Source organism: Triticum aestivum, chromosome 7A, assembly GCF_018294505.1.
Source record: "Triticum aestivum cultivar Chinese Spring chromosome 7A, IWGSC CS RefSeq v2.1, whole genome shotgun sequence".
Classification (NCBI taxonomy): Eukaryota; Viridiplantae; Streptophyta; class Magnoliopsida; order Poales; family Poaceae; genus Triticum; species Triticum aestivum.
Window position 1 is genome coordinate 91,918,796 of NC_057812.1, and position 11,597 is coordinate 91,930,392.

The following is an 11,597-nucleotide window of genomic DNA, read 5'->3' on the forward strand; positions in this document are numbered from 1 at the left end:
CTCCTCCCCCTGCTCCTTTATATACGGGGGCAGGGGGCACCCCTAGACACACAAGTTGATCCACGTGATCGTTTTCTTAGCCATGTGCGGTGCCCCCTTCCACCATAATCCTCGATAATATTGTAGCGGTGCTTAGGCGAAGCCCTGCGATGGTAGAACATCAAGATCGTCACCACGCCGTCGTGCTGACGGAACTCTTCCCCGACACTTTGCTAGATCGTAGTCCGGGGATCGTCATCGAGCTCAACGTGTGCTAAAACTCGGAGGTGCCGTAGTTTCGGTGCTTGATCGGTCGGGCCGTGAAGACGTACGACTACATCAACCGCGTTGTGCTAACGCTTCCGCTGTCGGTCTACAAGGGTACGTAGATCACACTCTCCCCTCTTGTTGCTATGCATCACCATAATCTTGTGTGTGCGTTGGAATTTTTTTGAAATTACTACGTTCCCCAACACCCATTAATCAAATGACAACTCATGTCTATAGTTAGGAAACATAACCATCATTGATTCAACGATCTAGTCAAGTAGAGGCAAACTAGTGACACTCTGTTTTTCTATGTATTCACACATATACTAAGTTTCCAGTTAATACAAATGTAGCATGAATAATAAACATTTATCATGATATAAGTAAATATAAATAACAACTTTATTATTGCCTCTAGGGCATATTTCCTTCAGTGGGAATTTTGTCGCGCCCCACAAAAATATTTACGGGTCCGACGCGTTTTCGGGTTCTGATCGGACAGCTTTTTTGCGTGGACCCGTATTTTGGCGGTTATTTTGCGGGTCGGGGCATTATACGCGGTCTGCTAGAGATGCTCTTAATGGAGTCATGACACCTTACATTGTGCGAGGGCATGAGGAGAATACAGTGAGCCATTGTGGCGCTTGGGAGTATTGTGGCTTCACAATGCTCTAACGAACATTAGCATGCGCAAGGGTGTGAACTTCAGGATACATCCTAGTCTCCGCTTGGCTCAGTTATCTCTTACCCGAGCCCTTTACTTATGCACTTACTTTGTGATAGCATTCGTGATTCAAGTTATATATCTTGCTATCACATAGTAACCATAAGTTGTTGGTGCACATAGTTGAGCCAAGTTTTATTTAGGTTTTGTGCTTGATAAATTAAACGGTAGTTTTATTCCGTATTTGTTCAAGCCTAAACAATAATTGTTTTAAAATGCCTACTCAAACCCCCCCCCCCCCCCGTCTTGGCGACATCCACGTTCTTGAGTAATGCAGTAATCATGACCGAGTGCGCTTCCATCACTCGATCTTTCTAGGAGACACCATTCAAAAGAAATAACTTACGTAAGTAGATAACATAGACAATAATAGGTCTATGTAAGTGAACATAGAAATCACTCGATCTTTCTAGGAGACACCATTCAAAAAATTCAAATATATAAACATTTCTTTATTAAGACATATGTGAACACTTGCGTAATCGCTATACATGACAGAAGCACCATGCATATCCAAAAATAGGGCAAGGAGAAAAGAATATCTAGCTGGGGAAAATGCCAAGGATGTAAAGAATGATTGAATATTTATTTCTTCCTTGGTCCAAAGCGCCCATTTTTTGGCATTGGTGATTGAGGACCAAACTTCTTCCTGGCATCTCCAACTCATTATCTGGACTAGCGGCAACACCCGCATCTTCATCTGTGCCTCCAACTCATTCTACTCAACTACATAGCTATACTTCCAATATGTCCTTACATCTCTCCTTCTATTAATATTCTAATTAAATAATCCCCATAAACTTTCATGTTAATCAGAGAAATAAGAATTATTTTTGCCATCTATTCAAGTTAGAATAGCATAGTTGAACTTCAGGGGAATTGGCTCAAACTCACATGGTAAAAAGAATAAAAGAAAAACATTATCCAACGTTTCTTTATGAAAAGACCCGTTCCCATAAACGCCCATAACTCCATACACCAATTTCTTCTTTTGGCCATCTCATCCATTTAGTTTATATTCTCCATGTGTGTGTCCCAACCCTGGGCTTGAGAGCAAGAAGAACACGAACCACAACTTTCAAGTTGTTGTTTACATCTTATTCATAACATATATATATTCTAGGCTTTTAGTGAATTCAACATTCACATCCAGTATACAACTATATTATTAAGAGTAGCACAAGCAAAGTACATTGGTCTGAACTCCATGGACAAATCCTAAGCCAAGGACCTTGAAAATCCACTCCCTAACCATTCCTTTCTAAACGGTCTCCCGTTCTCGTGCCGCCGCCGCCATATGAGAAACTTAGTCCCCCTCGTCTTCGGCTGCCATCTTAGCGCTAAGAGTTGGCGGACCTCGGATCATCAAGAGTTCTATGTTCTTCTTCAACGTCTAGTGATCATCATAGTTTTCTGAGAATAAATGTTCTCTCGTTCTTTTGGCGATGCCATGAGATTAGAGAGTTTTCTATCCTTGCAGATCCGATTATTCTGCTCTAATGAGTTTATATTGCTATATCAAGCTTGAGAGGCCGCTCAGACACGTTAAGCGAGAGAGGCCGCAAGAAAACGGAAGCAGCAGTACCAGCGCGACCACGAATGGCGTCGGCCTCGAGCTTGGATTTGGGAAAGATCGTGCCGACGGCCGGCTACCTACTCCATCGCTGCGCCGCCGTCCCCAGCGCCCCTGTTCTCCGGGGAAGGAGCGCGAGCGGGCGGTGCGGCCTCGCCGTCTCGGTCTCGTCCTCCAATGGTAGGTCTGCCTTTACCTGTCCCCCCTTGTTCTCTGTAGAATTGTTTGAGATCTTGGAGTTCAGTTCAACCATAGTAAGATGTGGTTCGAAACTGCGAGGAGCCGAAATCTTAGTATTACCGCTCTTACCGATTTCATGGTCCATTCTGAAACCATAGCGGTTCAGTTGAATCCGGTAAGATTTAATTCCAAGTTCTTCGCTAATTAACCTTAGCTGGCAAAATTAGAGATCCATTTGGACGGGAATCGCATGTAAATGGTGTCCAATTGGGCGTTGTTGAGATCAACCATGGTGTTGAATATACATGACAGGATAGTTTCCTTGTGCAATATTCAGTTACAAACTTGTAATTTGAGAAGTCTATTTCTGATGTTTAAGTTCAGACTGCGCGCTTGAACATACACTGAATTAACAATGGCTCATATTTAACGGTGTAGGTGCAGCTGGGCTCTCCCCACTGAGATATCGGATAAGAAATGCCCTGTGGTGATGGAGATCCCACTGGAAAATAGCTGGAGGCCGCTAATGTGAACGCATGCTAATGGTCCTGACAAGGTGCAGGAGCTCATGGACAGCATCCGTGTCATCGGCCTCCAAGTACCTGTGGGCATCCTTTCCTTTTAACATTATTTTTTCCAAAAATATTTTCTTTTAGTTCATGAGATAAATTATGTCAGAACTGGAATTTTCTTATGTGGAATTGAGTACATAGAAATAAATTTATAGAGTAGCTAATACATGGCCGACCACTGCTACTGAATTTAGTGATCTCCACACAGTTGTCTGAGGACGTTTGTGCTATGCTTGATTGAGATTCACTTGATTGAGTATGCGTGTCAATATTCAAGTTGAGTTCTTTACATGCATGTTCTGCGTACAGCGTCACAAAATACAGATGCATTTTTTGTCCACGAGATCTGGCACTATTATGTCTAGAATGAGTTTTCCCAAGCTCATTTTGACATGTGAAGTCTCTTTACCTGCGCTCCTCTGAATCAGTCTTAGTTCAAAGGAAGTGTGCCCTTTATGCCTGGATCAGGGCCTTTATTATTTCAACAGAGGCTCTATTATGTCTAAGATTAGATCTAATCTAGGTCTAAGCTAGGGCTTTATTTCTGTTATCTTGGCGGTCGAAGTAGAAGGTGCCCCCTTCTGGTTTCGGCACACGGGTATTTATACCCGGTCTTGAGTCGGTTGGACGCATTCCTTTCCTGGTCTCCTGGGTGCGAACGCCTTGAGCCTCCCAATCTTGATCTCCAAATGGTCGACATCTCGGCCACTTTCCCGTATGACTGGTGAACTCCCTTTCGCCTGAGGCCTTGAATATAGATGTTCTCTTTAGCATCCAAGTTTTCCCCTTTTAGAGGTAACATTAAGGGTTTGGGCAACTCTGAAGGGGGCCTGCATGATGCAGTATAGGGAATTTCAACTTCCCGCCGACATAGACCAGGGCAGGTGAGTTGAGATTCCACCCATTAACGACAAACATCACAATGATGAGACCAAAGCAATGCATTAATCAAGATTGAGTAGCTCCCATCACTCAACCTCTCTAGGAGGCACTTTTTAAATCAAGTAACTGAAATTAGTAGATAATGGTAGACATAGACTCGACCCCCGCTCGACCCCCGCTCGGGCGACTCGGGGGCTCCCCAACCCTAGCCGCCGCCGGGCCTAGCCCATCTTCCTCCCCTCCTCCCGCCGCTGCCCGAGGACGTCGTCGGCTTGCGCCCGGAGGCCGACGACGGTGGCGGGGGCTCTTCCTCCCTCCCGCGTCTCAGGGGTGGCGGGGCCCCAATATGTGTGGAGGTGCGGCCGATCTAGAAGCGACGGCGTTGGCTTCGACGGCGGCGGCGGTCGGCCCTGCCTCGGGCCACGGGCGGTGGCGCGATGCGGTCTTCGGCGGCATGTCATCTGGCTTTAGATCGGCGGCGGCGTCGAGGGCCTGGTGGACTGCTTGGCGGCACCCATGGCAGATTTGTTCTGGCTGGTGTAGCCAGTGGTGGTGGTCATCTTCTTCGTCGGTGGTGGCCGGCCATAAGCTTGGTGATCGGATCTCGAGATCCATCATCTAGTCCTGGCTGCGAGTTGGGGAGACATGGTTGCCGGTGAAAACCGAGCCGACGGTAGGCGATGGCGGCGGTCTACGCCGTTACCTTGATGAAGGCATCATCGTGTAACTACTGTCGACCCACTCGTGCTGCTCCGGGGGAAACCTTAGGATCTAGTGTTCCAGATCGGACGATGGCGGCACTGCGGTGTCGTTTCTCTCTTGGGAGCATCGTTTGTGGAGCAGCGCTGGAAGTCAATGGCAGGAGGTGGAGCGGCTTTGTCTTGCACGGAGCTTCGGTGGAGATGTCAAGTCATGCATGACCGACAGGTGCTACGCTTTGTCATGCCTGGTCGGCAGGTGCTACGCACGACAGATCTTCCAAGGACTTCAAGCTGTGTCGGCTGGTGGTACTTGGCAGCATGGCGCTGAGGTGTATCAGTGGCGACCGCGACGCGCTCAGCTGTTTGCGCGCAGGGAGGAGGTGCCGTTGGGCGCCGTGGTGGCGTCGACGATAGCTAGACCGAGCAAGGTTGATGCATCAGTACAGTTCTGAAGATGGAGCGATGGCAATTGGCGGCGGCGGCCTCTGAGAGCACGCCGGACCAGTGAGTGCCCCAGACCCGTCAAGTGGCTAGGTTGGGGTCTCAGGTCTTAGATGTTAGGCTTGGCTGCGATGTCTGTTTGGTATTAGGCCCAGGCTATCTACGCCCCTTCATCAACTGGATAGGTGTAACGACATTTGTTGCTTAGATGGCGGCTTTAATCTTACTGTTGTATGACTTTGTAAAGTCTTGTGAGAATAATTAATAAAGTGGTCGTATGCATCGCCCAGATGCAGAGGTCGGGGGTCATCCTCTGTTTCTAAAAAAAAGATAACGGTAGACAACAATAAGTCTATAATTCAGCAAGAAAAGAAAAAACTAAACCTGTAAATTTGTATCTATTAATTCATATCGGAACACTTGCTAAAGCACTATACATGACAGAAGCAACATTCGCGCATAAAAACAGTGCAAAGACAAAATAAAAAGACCTAATTGGGAAAAACGACAAGGACGTAACAAATGATTGAGTGTGTCTTTTTTCCTTGGCCTGAAGCACCCGTTTTTGTGGAGTTGTTGATTGATGAACGAATCGCTTCAATAGCACCTCCACCTCATTATCTTGGACTAGCGGCATCTCCCACTTCGCCATCTCAGCCTCCTACTCATTCTTCTCAACTGTCCGTACTTCCAATATGTCCTTCCAATATGATTACAGACTCCCCATAAATCCTCATGTTAATGGGAAAAAATACGAGAGATATGAGCCAAGGGTCCAATCTACAATGGCGCAAATGAACTTCAGGGGGACTGGATCAACTCCTGTAGCCAAAAGAAGGAAAAAAAACACTATCCAATGTTTCTTTATGATCTTCCAAGCCTACGTCCCAACCTATGACTCTAGAGCAAGAAGAACGTAACATGAAAATACCTCAATAAATGCCAATCATGCCCCTGATCTCTTCATCCTCCATTCTCAGAGACACAAATTTAATAATATGGAGAGTGTTGGGATTTAAAATGATGGTGAGGGTAAGGTTTTTATAACTGATTGGTTTCTTTGTTTGACTCCCTAGTGACAAACTGTGAACTATAGTGACGGTGAAATATGAAATCCTTAATTTTAATTTATATCAACTCCATCATCATATTTATATATAGGCATTACATTGCCGCAATGTAGCAACGCCACACAATATTAATTACTAGGGGCTCTTGGACGAATAACGGGAAGAGCCATCATGCATGCTTTAGATAAACTAGTGTTAGTATAGTAGGATCTGACTATCGTGTAGAAGGTCTGATTTTCAAGTAATTCAGCAACTGAATCTTATTTGATTTAATCAACCAATATTTAACTTTTTGCTAAGATTCCTGTGCTTTTTCATCGGGAGATCGCAATCTCCTAATGTAGGCAAATTATGATAGAACAGTCAGGGCCACATATTGAGACATCATGTACGCGTTGTTCGTATGGTAATACAACAACAATATATAGTCATACAAAATAAGGGAGATGCTAAACACCTTCTTTAGCATGACAAACACTATTAAGATGATGAGACTATCGAAGGTGAAATACTTTTTATATATAGAAACAGAACTATTTATTCACTTATTAAACACACATGCCGGCCATAATGTCTTGTTGCCATGTTTCGGAGGACAGTCCGTTTATTCATGGGACACATGCCTGGCTAGCATCCAAACATGGCCGAAGCCTACGATCTACTACATCTTGTTCATACATTGCCAAGATAAAAATAAGCTGACCCTTGCTGGCCATCAGCTGGCACATAGTTTCCAACCCCGTCCATTACAGCTGCAACAGAACTCATCATCTGCTGCTCACACCGCATTGGCTGCTGACCCACTTGTTGATTATATATGGAAGGGGAGCACTGAGTTAGGTTGTTCATGACTGCGAACGAGCTCGTCGGAGCCTGCAACCTAAAGCTTGGGTCATTATTGAGGCCGGTGAAAGAAAGGGTTTGCCGAGGGGCAGAACTATTATTTGCTGCCAATAGCTCATTGTCATGGAGCCTGACATCATTGATGCTGTAACGCTTTGTCCCTGACGATCCCTTTTTCTGTATTCTCTTCAAAAACTTTTGTGCATGGCTTGAAACTTGAACAGGGGTCTTAGTGGTGACGAAGTGCTTAGATATGTTTTTCGAGTCGCCACGGCCATAGACTTCCAGCCCATAAAGAAATGACCTGTGGACACAATGTTCAAAAGAATTGTTAGGTTAAATTGTTTATTGAAAGATAAACTGTGCAGTTGTTTTATTGAAGCAACTACTACCTCCGTCCCGGTGTATAAGTCATTCGCGTAGTTCTAAGTCGATAATTTAACTATCTAAATATGTATTATATGTGACAAAAAATATATATTTAGAAACTACATCCGTGTGGAAATCTAGTGGTATACTTTTCATGACATATAACACATATTTAATTCCTCAAATCGATGACCTAGAACTACGCGAATGACTTATACACCCGGACGGAGGGAGTAATATAGATTGAAGCTGTTAGAAAAATTTGTTGACGGAGATGTTTCGAAGATGATGAAGCGGCTTCAAGGCGCGTGACGGTGTCGCTTTCCTTAAGGCTTATTTGTCCCCACCAGAAGGTGTGCACTGGGTTACCAACAATAGCCTCGTAGGATACAATGAAGTCCGTCGCCGGCAAGTGCACTCTTGACAACGACCTTGAACACTCTTGTGACAATACAGGACTATCAATGTTACTAGAATACAATGCCCTGCAGCAAGCACTGTACACTAGAGATCTAGCGAGAGAGAGCACTGGATGTTTGGTGGTATGCCATGCTTCCTTTTTCACTTCTTTCTTGTGCAAATGAACTAAAAGCATCCTCCAGTATTTATACTTGCCCAAGGGTTGCTTGGAGGAGACACCTGCCCAGAAAGACGCTCGTTCGATTAGGCACCTATTCGGAACGTGCGGCCATCAGTATAAAGCAACAGATGTCGCTTCAGCCAACAGACGTCTCTTCGGCATCCAACCGCCACCGATTCACATACATGCATGCTAGTGGCCGACCGGGACATCAGTTCATTGCTGAGACGTGCAAGTGTGTGCTTGCTTGCATGCACTTTAATGCATTAAATAATGCACCCACGGCCATACCCTTAATTAGCCCAAGATAATTAGGCAAAGCATATTTTCTTTCTCACTCTTTATCCTATTTACATGAGACACAAATATATTCCAAAATACAATAACTTTATTTATTTTGAAAATATCCAACAGAAGCAAAGTTCCAATTTGACAGGTTCGAACCACAACAACAACACATGCTTACTTTTGTTTACGGGTACTGGATAGAATATATGTATATCAGAAATCCATTAGTGAATGAATATTTTGTAACATATTGACAACCAAAACATATTACAAATTCAAAATTACCATACCTCTATTTTCTATAGTGAAACGACCATCATTACAGGTTATTGATCTGTTTGATTGTGACAAGACGTACCATATTGGAATTCAATGGCCTAATTTACTGCCTTTATATTTTTTTAAACAAGGTCCAATCACATATTTTTTTTAAGCCAGAAAGAAAGTTCATCAATATCTAATTTGCAGGTATTATTATTTATCAAAAATGTATATTGTAAACGTCCAGATATACATTTAGTAAAGTGCAATATCAATTTAACACACCTGCCTCATAAAATTAATTCACAGAGCTTAATTATCATGTGTCGATTTTAGATAAAGAACAACTAAAACTACATGACAAGGAAGAATATAGGTATCGACTAACTTGTGTTCCTCTTTGGTCCAATACTTTCGTTGATGTGCGGCAACAACTGGTCGATCAGTGGAAGTATTGTTCTCCAAGACCACCACCTTGTTCTTGTCTACCATCATCGGAGCCTCCTCCATCTTCCTGATTCTTGTATCCTCCAATGCGCAACGAAATGAAAATCCATTATCAATCATGGTCGTATCCTCGTCCTCTTGTACCTCAAAGTTTTCATTAACAAGGCTACCCATGCTGTAAATGGAAATTGACAGTGTCCAGTGTACATTTAGTAAAGTACAATATCATCACAAACATAAGCTACTGATCTCACATAATAAATATGCACAACATTCTTAATTAGTATACGTTCACTGAAAACAAACAACAATTAAAACTACATGACAATGGAGGGTATACAACCATGGACGAACATGTGTTCCTCGTCGATCCAAAAACCCCATTGATGTGGGGCAACAACTGGTTGATCTATGGAAATATTGTTCTCCAACACCTCCATCTTGTTGGTGTCTGCCATCAGCGGTGCCTCACCCGTCACTGTGATCCCTGTATCCTCCATTGCACAACCAAAGGACAATCCATTATTGTCCATGATTGTTGCCTCGTCTCGTACACCGAAGTTTTCATTCGCATGGTCGCCCATGGTGTAGATACTGTGTGTGCTGCTAGCACCATTCTCCTCCTTCGGTAGCTCATAGTTACCGTTGACAGGGTCACACAAGGTGAAAATGTTTTGCGGGCTACCACTAGTAACATGGGTTCCCTCCCTCCGTTGGATCATATGCATTTCCACGGCGAGATTAATATAAAGATCTGTTACCTGTTTCATGGTATTTGAAGGAAACAATGCATGGAGAGAATTCACGATGTAGTTATGCTTCTTGTTCTTGTCATCGTTATCGTCGTACATGATTTTGTTGGTGTTGAGCCTAGCAATGAGTGAGCATGCCTCCTCTACCTCGGATGAGGTCCACCCCTGGTTGACTATTGGATCCATGAGAAAGTGGGTAGTTGAACGCTACAGAATTATGAGGAGTATGAACTATGAAGATGGGTTGTAGCTTGGGGATGGAGACTGGGGAGTAAGAAAGTGTATTTATAGCCCTCTTGTGTGCAGTCCTACTTTTGCTAATTAATTTGGCACATTGATAGTTTGCCGGTCCATACTGAAGTAGACTGAACAATAGTTAAGACAATTAATTCTTATGACCCTCTCAGGAACATGCCAAACTATTTAAAGTTGACCTCGACATTGTGGCTTTCTTTGAAAAAAATCTTTTCTTATTCTGCCAATGCAAATAATTGCCAGGGGCCTCCAAATATACGCAAGAAGATTGCTAGAAACAACACAAGCAGGCCTATTGAGTATTGATCAATTTCGGTGTAGATAGATAGAACTCGTATCTTGTGTGCATGCATGACATTTGTTCTCATCTTAGAATGCAAGACTCAAACCATGGTTTCTGCCGCTCTCAAATATGCAAAGCAAACAGGATCTCCATTCGGATTTGGCTAGTGACACATGCATCAATGGAGTTTTATTGCATACATATTTGCAAATAATTGATTAATATCTCCCCATGATAACTTGGCTACATATATGATCCACACACATTACCAGCGAAGGTAAGCATATCATTTCTCTTAATTTTGGTGATCATTCTTCCCACATCCAACGTACGAAATTCCATCTATAGGCAGATTTCTTGGCTTAGGTCATTTAATGGCACTTCATGGTAAAAAGATTCAATACATAGGCCAATCAACTGTGTACATATCTACATATCTTTTTTATATGTATATATAGAGATACAAATTAATAACCCATGAAGTCAATAAATTTGACACACTTATCTTCCATATCTATCTATCTCTCATGTTCAAATAATTTCAAGATTTCTACGTGATATTCACAAACATAGAGGCTGCAAAATGAACATAGGTTTTTTAAGTGCATGATGCATTGTCTAGCTATTATATGGGACTGCATGCATACTCATGCACTCATATGCTAATGTTTTAGCCATGTTCATAAATGGCTTTTGCTTCGTAGTTTTAAACTCAGTCTTAATATTGTGTACAAGTTATTAAACTAGATTATAGGAAAGGCATCAATGATAACGGGCTTCACAACTGTATTTTTTTCTAGTGAAGGAAAAAAGATTAGAACGTACGAGTATTAACTTTGCCAATTGTTAGGCCAGATTGCTACCTGATAAAATCATAGGAGGTTAAATTCTAACGGTAGCATTGTGAAGCATACCAACACCAAGTCTACATCACCGGAGCCAGGTAGTCCTGATAACTACAGTCGGGAAGTCGCTTGACGTTGCTAGAGATACTAGTGACAAAAATCTAAAGCACATACCTTCAGCACGGAGAACAAAAGGTGAGGGGCAGGCGAGGAGATCCAACCTACCACGTCGATGATATAAGCTCCATACCATGACTTATTGACGAGAGTACCAGCACCACC

General features: G+C 43.2%; 1 protein-coding gene and 1 pseudogene across 1 annotated transcript; one reads left to right on the forward strand and one right to left on the reverse strand.

Moving 5' to 3' along the window:
• Nucleotides 1-2,572: 2,572 nt before the first annotated feature.
• LOC123153089 (sulfiredoxin, chloroplastic/mitochondrial-like) lies at nucleotides 2,573-3,351 on the forward strand (annotated as a pseudogene).
• A 3,713-nt stretch (nucleotides 3,352-7,064) lies between these two features.
• On the reverse strand, nucleotides 7,065-10,118 carry LOC123148262 (uncharacterized). The gene is made up of 3 exons (XM_044567647.1): nucleotides 9,535-10,118; nucleotides 9,122-9,355; nucleotides 7,065-7,539 (listed from the first exon to the last, which is right to left on the reverse strand). The coding sequence occupies exons 1-3, from the start codon at nucleotides 10,116-10,118 to the stop codon at nucleotides 7,065-7,067; spliced, it is 1,293 nt and encodes a 430-aa protein (XP_044423582.1).
• Nucleotides 10,119-11,597: the final 1,479 nt, after the last annotated feature.

Bases quoted from the DNA above. Each gene is read 5' to 3' on its own strand.
- LOC123148262 (XM_044567647.1), bottom strand. From the start codon at position 10,118: ATGGATCCAATAGTCAACCAGGGGTGGACCTCATCCGAGGTAGAGGAG. The intron at 9,356-9,534 runs GTTCGTCCATGG...TTCCATTTACAG, and splicing joins TGGATCGACGAGGAACACAT to CATGGGTAGCCTTGTTAATG. The intron at 7,540-9,121 runs GTTAGTCGATAC...TTGTGTCCACAG, and splicing joins TGGACCAAAGAGGAACACAA to GTCATTTCTTTATGGGCTGG.